The 23,163-nt window shown below is 44.6% G+C and overlaps 1 protein-coding gene across 1 annotated transcript in view; it reads left to right on the forward strand.

Moving 5' to 3' along the window:
* Window positions 1–23,163, forward strand: part of SYN3 (synapsin III) — a 409,534-nt gene that overhangs the window by 84,323 nt on the left and 302,048 nt on the right. The window contains exon 4 of the mRNA XM_045553009.1: window positions 7,840–7,931. Within this exon, the coding sequence (XP_045408965.1) occupies window positions 7,840–7,931 (92 nt within the window). The remainder of the gene's footprint in view (window positions 1–7,839; window positions 7,932–23,163) is intronic.

The following is a 23,163-nucleotide window of genomic DNA, read 5'->3' on the forward strand; positions in this document are numbered from 1 at the left end:
TGTTTTACCTTTAAGAGAGCTGGGGATTTCCTTGAGGAGGTCTTTGAGAGGTCTGGTTGCATTAGTGAGTTGGATGCAAAACAGGGAATAGAATGCATTCTGTCCAGTCAGTCGTATCACTAAGGAGCCTTTGAGACCATCTGGTTGCCCAGTGTTTGTGTGCATTTTGGAGTGAATGAATAGGAAGAATTTTTATCTGATCAGCAGGTTGGGGGACAGAGAATGGTCATCCTATCTTGTCCTCAGTCCTATCGTCACTGGGGCCTGTTTGGATAGCTTCCCTCTTAGAATATTATACTACCTGATGTCACCTCACTGCAAAGCAATAGTAATTGAGACAACTTGAAACAGACTCAAGAATAGACAAATAGATCAATAGAGTAGACTAGAGAATTTAGAGATAGACTGCCACCTGTGAAGTGATTTGATCTTTGGCAAAGGCACCGATGCAATTCTACTGAGAAAGAATGGTCATTTTAATAAATTGTGCCAAAGTATTATTGAATAACCATATGAAAAAATTGAACCTTGAGTTATACCTCACATCATATATAAAAAGTTAATTCTGAATGGATTATAGGCCTAAATGTGAAGTATAAAACACAATAAAGCTTCTAACAGGAAACATTGAGAGTGCCTACATAATCTTGGGAATTAGTTCTTAAGCTAAAGCCAATAAAAACACTAACTGTAAAAAAATTATTAAACTGTATTTCATATATGCATATGTATGTATTCTTCATTTAAAAAATTAGGAAATTTCAAAGACCAGCCACAAAATGGAAGAAGACATCTGCAAATGAATATATCCAACAAAGAACTTATGTGTAAAATATGTTTTAACGTACCTCTTGCAAATTAAGATAAATGCAAACAAACATACAAATATGAACAAAAGACTTGAACCAGTACTTCACCAAAGAGATTACCTACATTGTTAATTAGCACATAAAAAGGTGCTCAGTATCATTAATCATTAGAGAAATACAATCTAAAACCACAGTGTGCTACCACTACACACTCACCAGAATGGCTAAAATTAAAACCATTGGCAAACACCAAGTATTGAAGAGGACATGGAGCAACTATAATTCTTATATTGCTAATAGGCATATAAACTGGAAAAATCACCTTAGAAAATTCTTTGTTGGTATCTTCTAAAGCTAAATGTATGCCCACCCTATGACCCAGCAATTCCACTCCTAGATATATACCCAAAGAAAATGATGGTATATGTCCACTAAAAGAGCTATACAAGAATGTGCATAGTAATGTGTTTCTTAATATCCAATGATTAGAAATAGCCCAAGTGTCCATCATTGGGAAAATGGATAAATATATTATTATATATTCAGACAATGAAGCACTACACAGAAATTAAAAGAAAATAATGCTGCTAACCACAACAGCATGGATGAGTCTCACACGTGTAATGATGAGTGAAAAAGATCAAGATTCCATTTATATTGAGTTCAAGCACAAGCAAAACTAATCTATTGAAATAGAAGACATTAAAGTGGCAGCATCGTGAGATCAGCTGGATGAGGATGAGCAAGCATTCAGGGGTTCTGGAAATCTTCTGTATCTTGATCTGAGTATTGATTACACAAGTCTAAATAAATTAAAATTCATCAAGCTATAAATTTAAACTTTGTACACTTTACCATGTTTACTTAATCTATATCTCTTTTTAAAGGCATTGTTCTAGAGTTTACAATATATGCCTTAAATTTGTCAACATCTACTGTCAAATAATATTATTCCACTTCATATTAATATATAGTGTAAGAACTTTTCTATTCGAATCCTTTTTGCCCTTGTTATACATTTAAATTCTACATAGGTTATAAACGCCAAAAATACAGTGCTATGTTTTGCTCTAAGCAATTATCTGTTACAGAGATTTTTAAAACTAAAATAAATAATTTAAAATTAAAATAAATATTTTATACTTACCCACATATTTACCATATCCAGAACTTTTCATTTTGTGTTGACACAAATTTCCATCTGGTATCATTGTCCTTCTGCCTGAAGAGCTGCCTTTAACATTTTTTAGACTTGCAATAAATTTTTTCAACTTTTGTTTGCCTGAAAAAAGTCTTTATTGTGCCTTCACTTTTAAAAGGAAATTTTATTGGGCTTAATATTCTAGTTTGACAGTTGTGTTTTTTTTTTTCAGTTGTTTAAAGAAATTGTTCCATTTTCTTCTTGTTCGCTATTTTCAGACAAAAAGTTGGTTGTCATTCTTTGTTTATTTTTATATAAAGTGTATATTTTTTCCCTCTGGCAACTTTGAAGATTTTCTCTTCATTACTGTTTTTAGTAAGTTGATTATGTTATGCCTTGATGTTATTTTCTTTGTTTCTTCTGCTTAGGATTCACTGAACTTCTTGGGTCTATGGGTTTATTATTTTCATCAAATTTGGAAATATTATGGCCATTTTTCTTCAAATATTTTTATATTCCTCCCTCTGCTCCTACTGGGACCTTAATTATCCATCTATTAGACTAATATTATCCCATAGCTCACTAAGGTTCTGGGTTTGCTTGTTTTGTTTTGTTTTGTTAGTATTTTTGTCTCTGTGCTTCATTTGGATTGTTTTTATTGCTTTCTCTTTGAGCTCACTAGCATTTTCTTCTGCAATTTCTAATCTGTTGTTAATCCCATCAGTGCATTTGCTATTTTATATATTATACTTTTTATCTCTAGAAGTTCCATTTTTCCATTATATGTGTTTTCCATTTCTTTCCTTCTTGTGTTAATGTTTTCCTCCTCATTCTTGGGAATATAGAACATAGTTATAATAGTTGTTTTAACTTCCATTTCTACTCTTTCATCAACTTTCTCATTTTTGGATCTGTTTCTATTGATTGATTCTTCCTTATTATGGGTTATATTTTCCTGCATCATTATATGCCTGGTAATTTATGATTGAATGTTGTAACTTTTACATTGTGAATTCTTTGTATTGGGTGCTGCATTTTGTTATATTCCTATCAATAGTGGTGTACTTTGTTATGGGATACAGTTAAGTTACCTGGAATAAGCTTTATCCATTCCAAGCTTGCTTTCAAGATTTTTTTGGGACAATTCTAGATAGAGCAATTAATTAATCCAGTTTGCCTAGAACTAAGGAGGTTCCCAAGACATAGGGCTTTCAGTTTAAAAGTAAGATGGAAGAGTTTCTGATAAGTGGAACTTTTAGTTTTAAATCTGGGAAAGACCAAAGCAAATCAGGACAAGTTGGTCATCCTAGATCCAGAGCATGCTTTAGTCCAGGGATAATTTAGTCCCACTACTAAATTTTGAGTACCCTACTCGTATTATAAGGTCTTTACACTCCAGCTGGTAAGAACATGAACTGACCCCAGCCTTGCGTGGGTTTTGGAAATGATCGAGCCTACTCTTTTCTGATGGCTCTTTCCCTGGCCTTGAGTAGTTTCCTTTAGTGAATGTTCAGATTAGTACTCATCCAAAGACTTACAGGTCTCCCTGGGTTTTGTTGTTGTTGTTGTTGTTGTTGCTGTTTTTTCTGTGCAGCTCCTTCTTTTCCTGTACTCTATTCTGCAAATTTTAGCCACTATGGCTCCCTGAATCTCAATCTCTGTATCCTCAACTCAGTGAAACTGATGAGCTCTGTTTGCATTCTTCCACACTGCTCTGTGGCCTGAAAACTGCCTCCAGGCAGTAAGTTAGGGTGATCATAGGGATAATTTTGTTTGCTTCCTTTTTGCAGGAATCCCAGTCCTGAAATGCCTGTTGCCTAATGTTTGAAAACTGATACTTAATATAGTTTGTCTGGTTTTCTTGTTTTTTGGGATGAGAGTGTAAATATCATTTCTAGTATTTCCTTGCGACCATAAGCAGAAGTCTATATTCTGTATTTTATACCTCAATATTTTTTAAATATATATGTTATTAATAACTTAAAAGCTTCCTCTTTTTATGGTTACACCATTTTTGCTGTTTTCAGTTTACTCTTACTAAGACAATGAAATATTTGAAAATAATAATAGCAACTATTTACAGAGGTCCCCCTCTTACCTCAGCCCCATGCTATAAGTTTCATATACATTATCTTGAATCTTCACAAAAACTTTTAAAGGTAGATAGTATTGATACCATCATCTCCTTTTTAGAGGTGTTAAAACTGGGATTCAAAGCCTTTGGTAACTGGACTAAACCCAACATATTGAACAGCTTACATTTGAATGTGGTCTCTCTGAGTACTCATTTATTCATGCCTCAATGCCTAATGTGTGGTGTTTAAAAAGATATCACATCAAAAATAGTCGGGACCAAAATAATTTTGTGGTCAAAAGGTTAACTCATGCATACAATGTAAGTAATTCTGGTAATAGTGTTTTATGATATAGGTGAATAGCTACTTTATTACTTAGCGAGAGAGAGAGAGAGAGAGAGAGAGAGAGAGAGAGAGAGAGAATGTGTGTGCATATTTATATGTGCTTGTGATGTGCTTGGTGAAGTGAATAAAGGAGCCTTACCTGACCACATTGACCTTCTTTGAGCCCTGATGGCTTTGCATTTAATACTGAAATTATATTCAATTCCCAGAGTTATTGTATTAATTTCCTGGGCTGCCATAACAAATTGCCATAAACTTAGTGGCTTAAAACAATACTTTATTCTCTCACAGTTCTGGGGGCCAGATATCTTAAATCAAGGTTTTAGCCTGGCTGCACCCCCTTGGGAGGCTCTAGGGAGAAATGCTTCCTTAACTCCTTTAGCTTCTAGAGACTCCTGGCACTTTCCTGTGTTAGTGACTTTCTTGGCTCATGGCTTCATAATTCCAATCTCTGCCACCATCTTCACGTGGCCTTCTTTTCTGTCTTTCTGTTTCCCTTTCTCCTCCCTTCTAAGGAATTGTTGTTATATTTAGGGGTCACTCTAGCCCAGGATAATCTCATCTCACCATCCTTAACTTAATTATATCTGAAAAGACCCTGTTTTCCATTTACAGATATCCGGGGTTAAGACTTGGACATGTCGTTTTGGGATATAATTCGATCCACTACAGTTTCTATGGGAGCTCTAGATTCTTGCAAAACAGCTGCTCTTTAGTATTCTACCAGGAGGGCCATCAAGCTATCTTGAAGTGGTTTGGATACCTCTGTGTTCATTTCCATGGTTGTTGGAGTGTTTAGAAAGTTAAATACAGAAGAGTGCCCATTTTCTTTGATATCCTAACTCTGTATGCTCGATCCAGCAGAGGCTTGCTACCCTGCAACCCAGGCATTTAACTCCTGTAAGTTTTCATAAACCATGATGAAGAAATAGCTCTAGACACCCAGATCCCAACAAGATGAACCTCTAATTTGTATATCCGAGCCTGGTGTGTCCTCTCTCCAGGTATCTCTCCAGCAAGACAGCCCCTGGGGCTTTGCCGCCTTTGAGCTGTAGATTCTACCTTCCAAGATTCCGTTTCACTCCCTCTCTGCAAATATTTGGTGACCAGCTATCCTGTTTTGCAACTTTCTTCTAAATTCTTTTGCTCTGCACACACAAGCAACAACAACTTTTCTTCTTAATTCTGCTTTGTGATCTTGCCAGTTAAGTATCTTGAACATGATGGGACTGAATTTTTAAGACATTAGACTTAATAACTAGGTCATTACCTCTATTTACTAACCTGGACTCATTAACAGTGATCTTTTCTTTTCACTTTGCCACAGCATAATGAGGTTATTAATTAGAGCAAGAGACAGAAGTACTCTGGTACTTATGCTTTAATGCCATCTGGGGAGATGGTGAAGTCTTTGGTCATAATTCCTGTTAAATGACTCCAAGGGGATACATTTAAATCACCATGAAATGATATTTCCCTTCAATCTAGACTTATTTTTCTCTTTAAGTGGGTTATTTTTAGGTCTCTAAACTTCCCAGTTATAATCCACCAAATGCTTCATTCAGCTGAATGGTGGAAGCGCCATGGCACCAGCCAGAAGCATAGGCCCTGGAGCCACACTGCCTGGGTTTAATGCTGGTTCTGCCGTGTGACACTGTGCAAGTGATTTGACCCCTCACTGCCTCAGTTCTCTCATCTGGAGAAGTGTGGGGATTAAATGATTCATGCGTGCAAAATGCTTAGGCTAGTACCTGGCACACGTGCTTCGTATATGTGAGCGGCTATATGTATTCATTAAATCCAAAGAAATCGCTTTTGGCATCTGCTGTGTATAAGGCAAAGTTTGGTGCTATGCACTTAAGATGATGGTGTTACAGGGTGACTTGTCACCCACCCCCCCAAATTCACATTCAGAGTGCCTCAGAATGTGGAGAGATAATGAAGTTAAAGTGAGGTTGTTAAAGTGAGCATGTCCTACGTGGCTGCTGTCCTCATAAGAAAGGGAACTTTGGGTGCTGAGATATGCGTAGAAGGAAGACAATGAGAAGAGACATAGGGAGCAGATGACCGTCTACCAGCCAAGGAGAGAGTCTGGAACAGAGCCTTCCCTCACACACCTCAGAAGGAACCAGCCTTACCAGTGCCTTGGTTTTGGACTTCTAGCCTCCAGAACTGCAGAGAATAAATTTCTGCTGTTTAAGCCAGCCAGTGGTGGTACCTTGTTCTAGCAGCCCTAGGAAACTAGTACAGATGGTGGTGATCAGGAATCCCTGTCTCCAGGGAGCATATAATCTGTAAGGGAGATGTATTCTATAGCAGTGGTCCCCAGCCTTTTTGGCACCAGGGACTGGTTTCATGGAAGACAATTTTCCACAGACTGGGAGGAGGTGGTTTTGGTGTGATTCACACACATTACATTTATTGTACAGTCAAACCTCTCTGCTAATGATAATCTGTATTTGCAGCTGCTCCCCAGCACTAGCATCACTGCCTCAGCTCCGCTTCAGATCATCAGGCATTCAATTCTCAAAAGGAGCCTGCAACCTAGATCCCTCGCGTGCACAGTTTACAGTAGGGTTCATGCTCCTATGGGAATCTAACGTCACTGCTGATCTGACAGGAGGCGGAGCTCAGGCAGTGATGTAAGCTATGGGGAGCAGCTGTAAATACAGATGAAGCTTCTCTCTCTCTCTCTCCCTCTCTCCTTCAATCTCTCTCTTTCTCTCCACCCTGGTTTTCTGTGCCTTTCCAGTGCAAATGGCAGAAAACACAGTCCCAAATAGCACCCAGGTTTGTGATGTAAAGATACAGCCACCTAGAGAGAAACTGCATAAACTGCTCAGCAATCTTGAATCCTCAGGGACGGGCATCTTATTCCTCCTCCCTGGGTCAGATGCCTGCCCCATGAATGGTGACCTAAAGGGCAGTATCTCAGTGCACAAACACGGTTCTGGATCTCCTACGGTAACGATATGGATGGAGCAAGGGGAGCGGCCATTGCAAAAAAAAAAAAAAAAGATATTGGGCAGACAGCCTGAATAGAGTTGTGTTACGAGATAAGTAATGCTACAACCATGATGCCTTACCACTGCAAAGCAGGAAGCTTTAACAATCTAGAGAAAACGTTATATTGAACAGCATTTGGCATATTATGGTTGTGGAGCTAGAGTTGCTTCTTCCTCCTTGAACCTCATCAAGGAGGTTCAAGGAGGCAGAAATTGGTAGGGGACACGTGGGTTTCTATCCAATTTTGCCTTTTATTAGTCATGTTGTCTTGGACGTGTCACCAGGTCTCTCAGCACCTCAGCCTCCTCATCTTTCAAAGAGGGAGATAAAAATAATATTACCAACTTCCTAAGTTTGGGGGGAGTTCTAAGTGTGTATCTGGCACATGCAAGTTCCAATAAACGTCAGCAGTTGTTAGCACCATCGGTATTCGATGAACCCGTTTCCGTTTTGTTTCCCTCAGGCCGAGTTCTCAGAGCTGAACCTTGCTGCCTACGTGACCGGGGGCTGTATGGTGGACATGCAGGTCGTGAGGAATGGGACCAAGGTTGTGAGGTAAGCAGGGCCGAGATGCAGGTGTGCACGGGAAGCCTCACATGGCCCACCCCTCTGTCCACTGTCTGACTCAACTCCTGCGCCGTGTGCTTCCATGTACATAGTGTCTGCTTCCCGGGAGTTCCGGGTGTCGTTGCCATAGAAATGACTAATGGCACAAATAATATGGAGCAGCAACTGCGATGCCCTGGGATGAGCCCTGGGCTTGGAGAGGAAAGACTTGGGTTCCATTTCTGGCTTTGTGCTCTGTTCTGTCATATTATTTCGTCTCTGTGTTTCTCATCTGCCGCGTGGTGGTAGCAACACTGCAGTCAGAGACTGCTAACATTTACAGATGCTCAGGGATGTGAGAGCACCCTGTTAACTCTAACGTGCTGCACACATGTAAGAGTTTACTAGAATGAGCAAAATCCTGCTTCCAGCAATATGCAGACTAAATGTTCAGAGAATCCCCTCCAAGTATTAATACATCAGACCTAAAAGTACTAGATGTAATATTTTCAAAAAATCTGTCTATAATGTATGTTTGCTGGACTGGAGAGCAAGTGAGGTGTTGCTCCAGATGCCAGAAGTGGTAACAATGTATAAACCCACAGGAGAGATGACATTTCTAGCTAGCTAAGTACCTAGAGAATGCCACACAGTAGGTTTGTGAGGGTTTCAAGAGGGAAGAGATAGGATTCAGATTTGGGGAAGCAGGGAAAATGGGAAAATTGTTTGTTCCCAGCCTTGTCCAATGGTAAAACATGGGTACTCAGACAGGGACACAGAATGTGAAATGCTAAGAGCAGGAAACAGCCTCTACAAATGAAGACAGTTATGATAATTCAACTAATTCAGCCATAGTTTGCTGAGTGCCTGGCCAAGGAACATGTTACGTGGCTTCCGATTTCCAGCCACGGTGGGCTCATCCTTTGGACCAATGTTTCCACTGAAAACTACTTAAAAACTGACTTTAAATAATTATAATCATCAAAAGCCTTCAAAGAGTTGACATGACAGTAAAGAATTACCAGCGAGAGAGGGATGGGAAGTGGAAACCCAGAGAGAGAAATGGGCACAGAAGCCGCCTGTATCCTGAGTGTGTTTGCTGGGTCAGCCAAAGTTGAACAGCTTCTGTTAATGAAGCAGGTTTGACAGCCTCGTGGGAACAAGGGCAACAGAGGTCAACACCAGGCCATTCAGAATAGAGAGGGTAATGATGAACACTCCCTATAATCTGAGCCCCCAAAGGACTATACCTTTAAGTACATGAATTAATCAGCCATACTGGTTATTAAAATATTGAAATGTTCCTATACACGTTGGTAAATAGCCACTGCCTTGAGCCCACTGAGTGCCTTCAGCCACCCTCCTCCCACTAATAGGCATGGCCATGGGACTGCTCTTGTGTCCCCCAGTCCACCACATTCCTGTCCCCTGGCCCATATCCTTGTTCCTCCTCTGGCAAGAAGATGCCCAGACATTGCAGGGGCGAACCTCAAGCAGTGGTAGAACTCCAGAGAGCAAATGCCTGGTTCCTCCTGTCCCTTCAAGGTTGTAAATGCCTGTGCATCCCCTGGAGTCACCCTCTCATGGTCATTTGTGAGAACTGCAGTCTCTACAAAGTGCCCTAAGAGTTATTAATTATCACCAATGTATATCAGTAATTACATTAAATGTAAATGGACTAAATGCTCTAATTTAAGAGCAAGGTTTTCGAGGTGAATTTTGTTAAATCCAACTATATTCCATTCAAGATATTCATCTAAAACATAAGAATACAGAAAATTTGAAAGTTAAAGAATAGGAAAAATTATATGCCATGTAACTACTGGGCAAAAGAAAGCTAAGTGATACAGCTGCATTCATATCAAGGGAAAAAACAGACTTCCAGGTGAAAAGCATTACTAGGTAAAAGGAAGTAATTTATTATGATAAAGAATTCATTTATCGAGAAGAAATAATTTTAGATTTATAAGCACTATATAAAAATACCTCAAGATAGACTTCAAAAATGGACAAAGCTACAAGGAGAAATAAAGAAGTTTGCCATTATTGGAGATTCAGAAAGCAATTCTAGGTATATGCATTCATGTACTTCTCACTGCAACCTCATTTTGCACACAAGAACTATAAAAAACCTAATATGTTATTTAAGAATCTGTATGTGCCATTATTTGGTATTATGTATGCTTATGTCTCACTTACTTATTTGGGATAGGGACTGGATCTGCTTCTTATGTAACATGTAGAAACAAAAATATCTATCCCGTTAGTCCTCAAATTTGGCTGCAGATTAGAATCACCTGGGAATTGTTTTAAACTCCTGTTTCCCAGGCATTACCCCAGACCAGTTACACTGGAAGCTCCAAGGGTATCAGTATTTTTCCCAAGGTGGGAAACATCTCCAGATTGTTCTCACGGTGGCCCTGCACTGGGGCTGGGTCAGCTGAAAAGCTGAGGATACTACTGCATATGCTGCCTGAACACAAGAATCACTTTGCAAAAACACACAGCCCCAAGTGTTCCTGAATTGATAAAATTGTTTGCAAAAATTAATTTATAGAAATGTTCCAGGTGTTCCTTAATCAGCTAGCCTCCCAGTATTTAGGAATGGCAGACTTGGAAGGCAGTTGTTATGGGTTGAATTGTGTCCCTTCCCCAAAAAAGATAAAGTCCCAACCCCTAGTACCTCAGAATGTGACCTTATGTAGAAGTAGGGCTGTTTCAGATGTAATAATTAAGGCGAGGTCATACAGGAGTAGTTGGGGCCCTTAATCCAATAGGACTGGTGTCCTTATAAAAAGAGGGACATTTGGACATGGAGACACAGGGAAAGTGCCGTGCGATGATGGAGCTAGAGATTGGGGTGATACGGTTACAGCCAAGTGTTACTGGCAATCGCCAGAAGCCAGGAGACAGCGTGGAACACATTCTCGCCCAGAGTCCTCAGAAGGAACCAACTCTGCTGACACCTTGACTTGCATCCTCTAGAACTGTGTCAGAACAGATTTCTGTTGTTTTCAGCAAGCAAGTGTGTGGTGCTTTGTTACAGCAGCCCTAGAAGGAAAACACTGCGGTGCTGCTCAGATGTTAATGTGTGTATAGATCTCTTCGAGATCTTGTTAGAAAGCAGATTCTCATCCACTAGGTTTTCCAGTAGGGCCTGAGATTCTGAATCTCCTAAGTGACACCAATACCGCCAGTCCTGCAGTTTGAGCAGCGTTAAGGACAGGAACGAGCTTCCAGAGGCTGCCGGTGCTGCTGGTGGACTAGCACATTTTAGGCAGCCAGGGCTGTGCAGACAGTGCTGCTGCAGCCAGAGCCCTGAGTTCAGGGGCCCATGTGGCTGGGATGGATTCTGTCCCTCGCCCAAGATGGCGCTCACAGCCTCCACCAGGCAGCTCACTTTAGCAACCTGTCCACTAAGCCTAGGTGGGTACCGGAGACGGGGCAGGATTTGCGAGTCTTTGATGCCTTTCCTCCAGGTCTAGTGTGACTTGTGCTTGCCGGCTCCCTCTCCCAGCCCTCTCTGAGGTCTGACCTTGCAATGAGCGGTGCACATGATCAGCCGCCGTGGGTTGAACGGGTGCCTGTAATTTAGTGTTGCCTAACACTGGAAACTGAGAGCTGGGCTTGCGTAATTAGATCGGGGACTCATTAATGCCTGCCTCCTTGGGTGTTTTTCAACCTCGTTTTCTCCCGTCCTGTATTTTGAATCCCATCTGTCTGTATGGACATGGCTGCCTGTATTTTTCATGCTGTTGTGGAGCCAGGCTGGAATTTGGGCCCAGAACAGCCATAGCACCCATAAAGCATGAATTTTAATATGCCCTGGGATGGCCCCCGTTTGGCTTTTGAAAAACAGTTTGCGACTTTCCTGGGAACCTGGATGTCTGGGTTGCTCTTAAGCCCCTGGAGCTGGCTGGCAGTCCAGCCTGGCTTGGGTGTTGGGCGGAAACTAGAGTAAGCAGGGCTGTCAGTGCCACAGCTGCCAGGACCGATGGTTTACCCAACTGGTACGCATCCCTTCGCCATTTACAAAGCACTCTTCAAATCTGACCTCGTGAGCAGGCACTTGGTCTGTTATGGTCACTGATTCCCTAAGAGCTGCTTTCTTTTTGTGCCTGCCTGACCCCACTCCATTCTATTCCCACTCTCCTCTGCCCTGCTCTGAGCCCAGGAGGCTGCTTCGTGTAGACAGCATCATCCTGGCTCTCTCACCGACCGGCCTCTGCTTGACTTCGGCCGGAGGGCGGCCCCAGCTGGAGACTGGAAAGCAGGGGAGAGGCAGGGCTGCTGTTTCTTCCCAGAGCCCACCCTGCTTCTGTGCCATGTCTGTGGAGGGCAGCAGGGCAGCTGTCCTGCCCGAGTCCAGATGCTCCCGATTAGATCGAGTCTAGTCTGTCTGTTTCCCCCTTTTGTCCTTTCACCCCTAGGGGTGATAATGGCTTCCTTCTGCTGCTGGATTCTGGACGCCTCATGTTCCCTTAGCCACACACACTCCCCTGTAAGTGGCTCCTTCATTAAAATCTCTTGATTTAAACCATTTGGGGGTGAATTCTGCCTTTTGCCTGGCCCCTGTCTGATACAATTCTCAATGTCTGAAATGGTGTCTAGAACATAGTAGGGCCTTAAGAAAAATTTGTGAATGAATGAACAAACTTTTCACATTTAACAGCTCATGTAATCCTTACAAAAACATGTAAAACAATATTACCTTTGACAGGTTAAGAAACTGAGGCTCAGAGAGGTAGATCTTATGTCTGAGCAGATTTCTAAGGGAGAGCAACAGAACCATCCCACACCCCGGGTGAGTTTTAGCCTCACTCAGCACCCCGGAGAAATCTCTACCTCCTGCTGGGTTCCGTACAGAGCCTCAGTGTCTGCCCGTGCCAGCCTGGTGAGGGCTCAGCAGGACCAGATGGCGTGGAGTGGACAGAGGGAAATGCAAGGAGCCAAAGACACTTGGAAATTCACCTGCCGTAGAATCAGAGACCTGGGTTCCAATCCAAGTGCTGCGACTTTCTATAAGTGTGATTTGGGGCAAGTGATTTAATTGTCCCAGTTGTGACTCAGTTGTTGTGACTCAGTTTCTTCCTCTGTGAAATGGGGCTGTCATAAGAATTATTAAATGCTTAATTTAGTGATTATCCTGGTCCAGGCACTGTTTGTAGAACTTCACATGTACCAACTCGTCTAATTCTCTCTGCAACCCTAGCAGGAGGTTTTATTAGTAGCAGCAGCAGCGGTAGAAGTAGTAGTAGCCCAGAGACGTTATCCCCAGGATGGCACAGCTGCTGTCACCGCGGCAGATCTGGGATGCCCACCCAGCCAGTCTGCTCCAGGGGCTACACTGCCTCTCTGCACTACTAGACCATCTCATGGGATTGTAAGGATTAGATAAGACCACGTATGTAAAGCAATTAACACGAGCCTTGTGCACAAGGAGCCGTCAACCGTGGTGATCAGCTTTTCCTTATTCCCCATCTAAAACTCAGATGCATGGATCCTCTCCATAGTTTTCTTTCAAGTGCTTGGTCAATCGTACGCTCACAGTGGGAACTTAGTGCCTCTGCGGGCTCTGCCCTTGCTAGAGAGGCAGCGCAGTGCAGCGATGCCACACACGGGCCCTGGAGCCAGACTGCCTGGGCTGGGATCCCAGCTTCGCCACTCACCGGCTGGAGACCAGGATTACGTTACCCAGCCTGTTGTGTCTCAGCCTTCTTATCTGTAAAACAGGGATTATAATAGTGCACACCTTATAGGGTTGTTGAAAGGAAGAAATGAGTTAATACAAGCTAAGTGCTTGGAATGGTGCCTAGCACGTAGGAAATGCTATAAAAGTGTTTGTTAAATAAATAACAATTCATGAATTTTGTATGTGCAACTCAAGTTGGCTTCAACAGAAAGGGATTTTTTCTTGGCTCCAGTTTGGGGATGAGTCTGGATCCAGAGCCTTGAATAACATCATCAGGTCATTGTCTCTCTCTCTTGGCTGTGCTTCCCTTTACCTTGGCTTCACTCTGGGCAGCTCATTCTCTCAAGGAGAGAGAGGGCCCCCGGCAGCTCCAGACGTACATCCCACCAGCTCAGCCGCCTGGCAGGACACGTGTGCCTCTCATCCGACAGGTCCAGCAAAAGACTCAGGATGGATTCCCGTCAGTTGACTAGGGCCAGTCATGTGCCACCAGCTGCACACACCACACAGACTACACGTTGGGGAGGGGGTCACCCCTGTGGAAATCTAGCTGCTGTTCCCCAAAGCAGAAGGAATGGATGATGCCAGGGAAAACCAACAGTGGTCTGCTCTATACCCTTCCCGGTCACATATATGATATGTATGTGTGTATATATATATGTGTGTGTATGTGTGTGTGTGTGTGTGTATATATATATATACATATGTATATCTATCTATCTATATATATATATATATATATATATATATATATGGAGGGAGAGAGAGAGAGAGAGAGATTTACATGGAGATTGGCTCACACAATCATGGAGGCTGAGAAGTCCCACAACATGCTCTCTGCGAGGAAAGCTGGTGGTGTGATTCAGTCCGAGTTAGAAGGATTGAGAGCCAGGGGAGTCAGCACTGTAATTTCCTCCACAGCCAAAGGCCTGAGAACTGGGTGGTGGTGGGGTGGGGGTAGGGGGTTAATATAAGTCTTAGAGTCTCAGGGCCTGAGAACCAGGAGCTCTGATGTCCAAGGGCAGGAGAAGATGGATGTCCCAGCTCGAGAGAGACAGAGAGAGAGATTGATTTAGCTCGTCCTTTGCCTTCTTGTTCTATCTGGGCGCTCAGTGGATTGGGCGATGCCTGCCCACATGGTGAGGGTACATCTTTTGTGCTCTACTAATTGAAATGCTTATCTGTTCCGGAAATAGCCTCACAGACACACTCAGAGACAATGTTTTACCAGATATCTGGGTATCCCTTAATCCGGTCAAGTTGACACACAAAATTAACCATCACTTCCCTTTCCCTGAAGGCACGTCTCATGTGCAAGACCTCAGGAGATCCAGGCCTTGCCTGCAGTGCACACTTGGAGGCGCTTACGGGCATGTTCAGTCCAACACCTCAGTGTCTTTGAAAGAACTTGCTGCCAGTCAAGAGCATGCTCAACATTCCTACTTTAAAGACCACAACTGGGGCTTGCTACAGTCCTAGAGGCCTGAAGAAGATTCTTCTGCTTCTCCTCCTGTGGGACACACCATGAGTTGGGCTGGGGGCTTCCTGGTGTGTGTGCACGTTCTTGGCCTGTAACAAGCCAAGATGATGGAGGTAGAGATTGGGGGAAGAGGGAAATGCATGGGCTTGTCCCAGAGGAGAGAATGATTTATAAAATCTTAGTGTTCCAGAGCCAGGAGAGCCCCTTAGAGTTTTCTGTGTGTCCCCATTTTACAGATGGGCAAACTATGGCCAGGGAGGAGAGTAGGGTGACTTTCCGAATCCTCCCAGCATGGTAGCTCCCAAGCCACAATCAGCCCTCAAGTTCTGAATCACTGCCCTGGGAACTCGCAAATATCCCATCAAAAACCATAATTTTTATAATAACATGTCTTTACTCTTTATTTCACACATAATTGCCCCGTGTCTTCTGGGCTTCCTGAACTTTGAATTTCAAATTCCAGATATTCATTCAACAAGTATTTATGGGGCACATTCAGAATGCCAGGCAGACTCTAGCAAACCCCAAATAGAGCACAGTTCCTGCTCCCACTTCTGGGCACCTGCGTGTGCTTGGAACAGGATTCCCTCTGACTCTCCGACATGTTCCCATACCTAGTGAGCGTCCCCCTACTTTCCTTCCTTTCATTCATTACGTGCCAGACACAGAGGATACAGTGGGGAACAAAACAGACAGTAGCCCCTGTGGATCTGATAGTTTAAGTTGCAGAAAAGTCAATACATAGGCAAACAGATGTGTGTTCTGGTGGCAGGTTGTGAGAAATGGTTGAAGCAAAAGCAGAGATCGTGGGCAGCTGGTATTGGAGGTGGGGTAAGCAGGGAAGGCCTCCCTGAGGAGGTGACTTGAGTGGAGGGTGAAATAATGTGGGAAGAGTGATCCTGTGGGCATGGGGGAGGAGCTTCCCTCTCTCCTCCGACTTTGGGTGGACATGCACACAGGTAAGGGCAGCTTAGGGGCCAGAGCGGGGAAGAAGAAAGGCAGAGACTTCCTTGGCTTGGCCCTTTGCTTACTCTCATCCCTCAAGGTTGTGCCTCCATGGCCTCTTCTCTGCGTCCCTTCCTGAAGGTGCATGTGGTGCCTCTTCTCCAAAATCACCAAGCACCTAGGACTTGCCCAGGTGGGCGGTGTGGCTCCATGGCCCAGGGCCTGCCTGTGGAGGCAGAGCGGACCTCCTGGCCTGGCTCCCAGCTCTGTCTTCTGCAGGCTGCCAGGCCTTGGAAAAGTTGCTCCCCATTTCAGGCTCTTGGCCTCACCCCGAAAGTGGGGAAAGGAAGCCTTACTTGGTAAGTTTGATCGTGTGAGGCACATCGAGCGGTGTCTGTGCACCGTCTTTGCACTTGCCGGCCCTTCTTCCCGGACCACTCCCACAGGTGTGACGGCGCTCACCCACTTTCCTGCTTTCAAATTTCTGATCACATGTCCCCTCCTCAGGGGGCCCTTGCCAGCCTGTACTGTCCCCACTCTTGAGGCCTTTATCACTGCCTGAAATGATGGAAAGATAGATTATATAGGTACACATATAATATAGATACATAAGGTATACTATCGTGTGATTTATTTTGTTGTATTTTTTCTAGAACAGCAGATCCGTGTAGGCAGAAAGATTTCGTTCCCACTGTATTCCCATATCACATATCAGGTTCTCAGTAACTGTTCGCTCAGTGAGTGAAGGAATGCAGCGGCCCTGTCCCCGACAGCTCTGCGTTCTTGTTCTTGCTGCTCTTCCTGGACCGTAACTGATTGGGGAGGGTAATTGTTATTTACTTCTCCACGTCTCCCCCTGCACTGAACCTTCCTTGAGGATCAAGTTAAGGACTGTTTTCCCAACCATAGCCCCAGCGCCTGGCACGATGCCTGAATCTCTGCTGAAGGCATTCATGTCCGGCCGACTCTTCGCATGAATAAGAATCCCACAATTTTGCAAAGTGAAAAGCTCACGACCGAGAGGACTCAGGCCGTGGCTTGCACTAGGCAGAGACTTCCTGACAGCACACTGCCCATTGCCTCCTGTCCCCAGGAGGGGCAGGGTCTACGAGGCCAGGCTCCTCGGGTCGGTCGGCCAGGGGCCCAGCAGCAAGCAGCTTTGGAGAGGGAAGGCCCAAATCTGATCCTTCGTGCAGGGCCTCTGCTGTTACCACTGCCCGAGAAAGCAGGATCCCCCGGGACCCGCAGAGGTGGGGCGTGGGAACGGGAAGAAAGCCGCACAAGAAAGAGGCAGTGTGCGCCTGTAAAGCAATGCCAGGCTCCGCTGCCTGGGCACCTCCAGCCAACAGGCCGGTGGCAGATCTGCCAACTCCCCTGGGAGAGGGAGCAGCGGGTCCGACAGAGAAAAGCAGTGTGGCTCCGGGTTCCCAGAAGCACAGAAACTGGGGATGGGAAAGACTGTTCCACACTTCTGCAGACCCTGCACACTTTCCCACGTGCTGGAGCCACGCCCCGGGATGGCTCCAGCCTGGGTCCCACTCCGCTGCCCCCCGGGGACTCACTCCCGTCCTGGCATCGTCCGCGGTTGGAGAAGTGGCCCCAACCTGGGCGACCTGGCCTCTTCTCATTCAGAAGCCACCAGCTTTTGCTAAAAGCCCACTGGGTACCTGGTACTTCTCAGGGCAGGTAATTTCCTCCCCCTTTAAAGGAAGTGAAGAGACATTTTTCTGGGTGTCTCAGCTGACAAGTGGAGAGGGGGGCTCAAATTCTGATATGATTTCATATCACAGCATCCTTCCACCCAGGTGGCACGGCTTGATAACTGCAAGACATGCCAGCATTGGGGTCTGGCAGTCCTATGTCCACTCCCCATTTGCTGCTTGCGTGGCTTTGCACGAGTAACCTCACCCCCCTGACTCCCAGGGCCCTAAACCGTACAATTGAAATAATACCTCTTTTTGAAGACTAAGTGAGGAAAAGTCTTTTCAGTTGCTAGTGCCTAAAGCATAGTGGACGCTCCCTAAATGTTCACTCTACCCCTGCCTCACCTTCACACCCGTGGCCCTTCTGTACTGCCCAAGGTGGGGAGGGGACAGGGAAGGACAGACTGCCAAGGGCCCCTTCCCCACCCAGGCAACATGGTGTAGTGAGAAGAGCCCTAGAACAGGGACGGAGTGACCCATTTCAGTTTGCTAAACTGTTTGTTGCCTTTCCATCTTCGTTTAAACGCATCTGTCTGCTTCCTGAGGGCTTGTTGGCGCACTAGTTCCGTGACTTTGAAACTTTTCTGTGAGGTGAATAATTTAGGAAGCCCCTGCCCTACTTATTAAAATGCAGATGCTCAGGCCCCATTACCAGAGAGTCTGGTTCCTGGGTGAGACCCAGGAGTCTGCACTTTTTCAAACTCTACCTAAGTGATTCCAATACCAGGGGTTTAAGGACCCCATTTAAAAAACCATTGCACTGTGAAGAGGAGCAGCAGGTGGGCAACTAAAACACAGAATGATACATTATATCACTTTCTTTTGTTCTGTGTGGTTTTAAAATAAATGTGGAAATTTTAGCCACAGTAGTATACCAAGAAAAAAAAATTGAACTTGCCTAGAGAAGTTAGGGGTTCAAAGTCTAGTTCCACCACCTACTGACTATGGGCCTTTAGACCAGTGACTGTGTCCTTTCTGAGCCTGTTTCTGCATTTATAGGGTGGGGATGGCACTTACAAGCCTCATAGGCCATTTTATAGAATCCAAAGAGGTAACATATGTGAGTATGCTTGTTAAATTATAAAGTGGTGTATAGACGTTAGATTTTATATTAAAATGAACAATTTTTTTCTGGGACAGTTCTTCAGTTTGCTGATAAATAATATTTCTGTACCATTCAGACTATTTTCTGGCATTTTGGAGCATATCTCTTTACCTTCTATAGTGTTTATCCTGATGGCAGTGAAATATCTGACAACCCAGTCAGCCTTTGTACAATCAGCCCTCCCTTGGGGGGAACCAGCATCACTGGGCAGATGTAGGGTGTCCAGACCCATAGAGTTTCTCCTGATGATGATGGTGTGGGTAACTTTTTCTTTTATCAGCATTTTCCTGATTCTCCACCACCACTCCTACCCTAGACCAAATTACTGCTCTCTCTCACCTGGAATAGTAGCCTCACCCCTCCCCCACCCCTGGTCATCTCCTGGCTTCAGTCATTGACCCTTGTCTCAGTTATCAATTGCTGTGTAACAAACTTCCTCAAATCTTTGTGGTGTAAACCCACAGCCATTTTATTTGCTTTCAATCTGTGGGTCAGGAATTTGGGCAGGGCTCAGCTGGGGCAGTTCTTCTGCTCCGTGCAGTGTGTCACCTGGACTAATTCACTTGGCTGCATTCAGCTTGTGGCTTGGCTTCGCACTCAGGCTGGTGCCTCAGGGCTCCTCCACGTGGTCTCTTTCTCTACGTGGCTATCAAGCTTCATCACAGCCATGGGGTCTCTGCATAGTTGGACTTCTTATAGGGCAGCTGGTTTTCAAGAGGGCATGTTACGAGAGCGGCAGAAGCTGCAGGTATCTGAAGGACCAACACTAGGAGTTACACAGCATCACCTCTACCACCTTCTGGTCAAAGACAGGCACAGGGAAAACCTATGTTTAAGGAGACCTCACCTCTCAATGGCAGGAGTGGCAAAGAATTTGAAGACATGTTAATCCACCACATCCATATTTAATCCCATCTCCACACAGCAGCCAGATCAATTCTTCTGAAACTAAATTGGATGCCAAGGACATGTTTAAAACCCCCCAGGGGCTTCCTATCCCTCATAGAGTGAATTTCACAGTCCTGACTACAGTCTGCAAGGCCCCAGTCCAGGCTTCTGCTACCCCTGCACCCTCCTCCCCGTCAGTCACTCTGGTTCTCCCATTCTTCACTGTTCCTTAAACAGGATGAGCATATTCTTCCCTCAGGGCCTTTGCACTTGCTGTTTCCTCAGCCTGGGAAACTTTTCTCCCAGATATTAACACAACTCACCACCTCACTACATTTTGGACTTGTTCAAATGTTACTGCTTTTTTCTCTGACCATCCCATCGAAAATAACCTCCTAGGTGGATCTCTAGATACTCACTCTGTTTTGTTTTTTATCAAATGACAGACCCTCACCTACTGCTAAGCTCATTTATATGTTTCTTTATCTCCAGCACCAGAAAATAAGCCCCTTGAGGGCAGGAATCTTGTCTGTTTTGCAGATAAATCACTCCATCCCTAGTTCCTGGAATGATGGCTGTCACCATTTTGGTTGAATGAATAACTGATTTTTATAGCCTGCTTTTAATTCTTTTTTTTTTTTTTTTTTTTTTGGCATTTGAGCCTACCTCCAGCAGAATGGGAGGTCCCTGAAGACAGAGGTCACGTTGCTTTCATCTTTGTAGCCACCAGTGGCAGCACCTAACATGGCACATGAGAACTGTTTGTTGGGTGCTTGGTTTGAGCCCACCCCTTGCTTGAAGCTCCAAAGTTACTCTTTTAGAAATTCCTGTAGCCTTCCTTAGTTTTGAAACATGTATCAAGCTCTTACCATTTGCCATAGAAGTTGATAAGCTAGGGAGCTGCATGCATTTTGCTGATTTAATCTTCAAAACAACTCCACACAAGATGGCCTGTTACTATCCCCATATTACAGATGGGGAAATTGAGTCACTAAGTAGCCAGATAACTTGCCTGAGGTCACTCAAAAAGCAGAGGAGTCAGGACTTAAAAAACCCAGACTGGCTTATCTAAATCCATGTTCTTACCTGCCATACCATACTATGTCCCACTTAATTTAGTCCTTGACCTTAACTTGTCCACTTTGTGCTATTTGCAAACTGTACTGTGTGTGCTCATCCTGTTTCCTCAGTCAACTCAGGTTTGTATCTTGGGGTCCTCTTTTAAGCCAGCTCTGTCACTTACATTGGACAAGTTGATGAACTGTCCCATGCCTCAGTTTCCCCAGATACAAAATGGAGACAAAAATAGAACCTAACCAAAGTTATGGTTGAAAAAATGAAATGAGCTAATTCACATAAAGCCCTTACTTCAATACCTGCCGCAGAGTTAGCACTCGATAGATAAATCTTAGTTATTCTAATTGCTTATTTTCCCCAAAGCACAAAACACAGCTTTATGTCTGAGACATACACTCAGATAAATGCTGTGGCCTCCCTCAATAAACAGTGAGACTTTCATTATTTTTATTTGCCTCTGCCAATAAACAGGGAGACCTGCCACAAAACGGCACCACAGGACGCCCGCTGTCCCCGCACAAAGAGCTCTTGTGTCCTGACACCTTCTGCGATTCTTCACATCGTCCTTCCTTCCCATCCTGCCAGTGGGAACTGAACGCCTGCCCTGGGTCGGGCTTTCTGCGAGGCATTTGCTGACACACTGTGTCACTTTATATTCTTGTCCCCATATCGCAGATGAAGAAACTGAAGCTCTCAAAGCTTCTGTGATTGCCCCAAAGAGCCTGTCGAGAAAATAGAAAAACCTAACTGGTCTTCCACATCCTCCCTTGGCCACCCCTACTCTATTCTCTACACGGCAGCCAGAGAGAGTTTTTCTGTTTCTTCTTCTTTTTTTAATTAATAGATTTTATATTTTAGAGCAGATTTAGGTTCATGGCAAAATTGAGCAGAAAGCATAGAGTTTCCATACACCTTCTACCTGCCCCCCCCACACACACATACACACAAACACACACAAACGCACACACAAAGACACACACTCACACAACCTCCCCACTCTCCCGTACCAGAGGGATACATTTCTTACACCAATGAACTTGCATTGATGTATCCAAAGTCCATAGTTTACGCTAGGGCACGCTCTTGGGGTTGTATATGCTATGGGCTTTCACAGATGTCAAATGACATGTATCCACCATTACAATGTCATACAAGAGAGTTCCACTGCCCAAAAAATCCCCTGTGTTAGCCTATTCATGCCTCCCTCCTCCCAACCCTTGGCAACCGCTGCTCTTTTTACAAACTTCATAGTTTGCCTTTCCAAGAATGTCATATTGTTGGAATCATCTAGTATGTAGCTCTTTTAGAGTGAGCTTTTTAAAACTCCACTTTGATCGTGTCACCCCATCCGTTAAAGCCCTTTGGTACTTCCTTTGTAGCCTTAGGATAAAGACCAAAATCTGTCCTGCGGTTCGTGTGGTCCGGCCCTGCCCCCCTCGCGAGCCTCCTCCTTGTTTGCTCTGTCGGCTTCAGCCACCCCTGAACTTTTTCTCAGTTTCTCAGTCCTCACCTCTTCTTCCCCACCCCAGGTCCCCACATATTCTGTTCCCTCTGCCTGGAAAGTTCTTTCCTCCTCATTTCACTTGAAAAACTCCTGTTCACCCTTCAGATCTCAGCTCAAATGTCACTTCTGCAGACAAGCCACTGGCACCATGCCTGACACCCAGTCTTTGTTGAGTGAGTGAAGGGACCTCTATGTACAGCTACCATGTATTAAGCACTTATAATGTCTCAGGCAACTGTGCTGGGCACTTTCCAGTTATAATTTCTAATTCTCACATTCTCCCTACATGATCAGGTTGATAAGCTACATTTTGTAGATGTGAAATCCAGGCTCAGAGAGGTTCAGTATCTTGCCCAAAGTTCCACAGCTCCTGAGGGTGGAGCTGGTATTTGAATCCAGCTCTGTCTGAATTTAAAGCCTGTACTCTGACAACGACACCACGCCACCTCCTCTCTCTGAATGCCGGAGCAGGTGTGTGGGCCTCCGTTGGTGACAGGGCATTGAGGCTTTCTGGGTGGGTGGCCTGGTGACTGCCCATTTCCATGGGTTGGGGGTCAGGGGAGAGGTTGTCACCTTTTTAATACCGTGCAGCGGCAGCTCTGCAGTTGGGCGACTGCAGCATTTGTTCACCACATGATGGTTTGGCTCCCGTTCAGCTTCCTGGAGAGAGCCGCACAGCCATCTTTTATTACCAGCCATCTTTTATTACCTCCCTCAGCACTGAGAGAAAGAGACATAAAGAGATGAAGTGACTGTGTGGCTCCATTTGCTTCCTGCCTGCGCAGCCTCCACGCTCCTTCCCCTCACCCAGGGCCCCCACATGCACCAGGGCAAGGCTGGAACCATG

This window comes from Lemur catta, chromosome 6 (genome assembly GCF_020740605.2).
Source record: "Lemur catta isolate mLemCat1 chromosome 6, mLemCat1.pri, whole genome shotgun sequence".
Taxonomy (NCBI): domain Eukaryota; kingdom Metazoa; phylum Chordata; class Mammalia; order Primates; family Lemuridae; genus Lemur; species Lemur catta.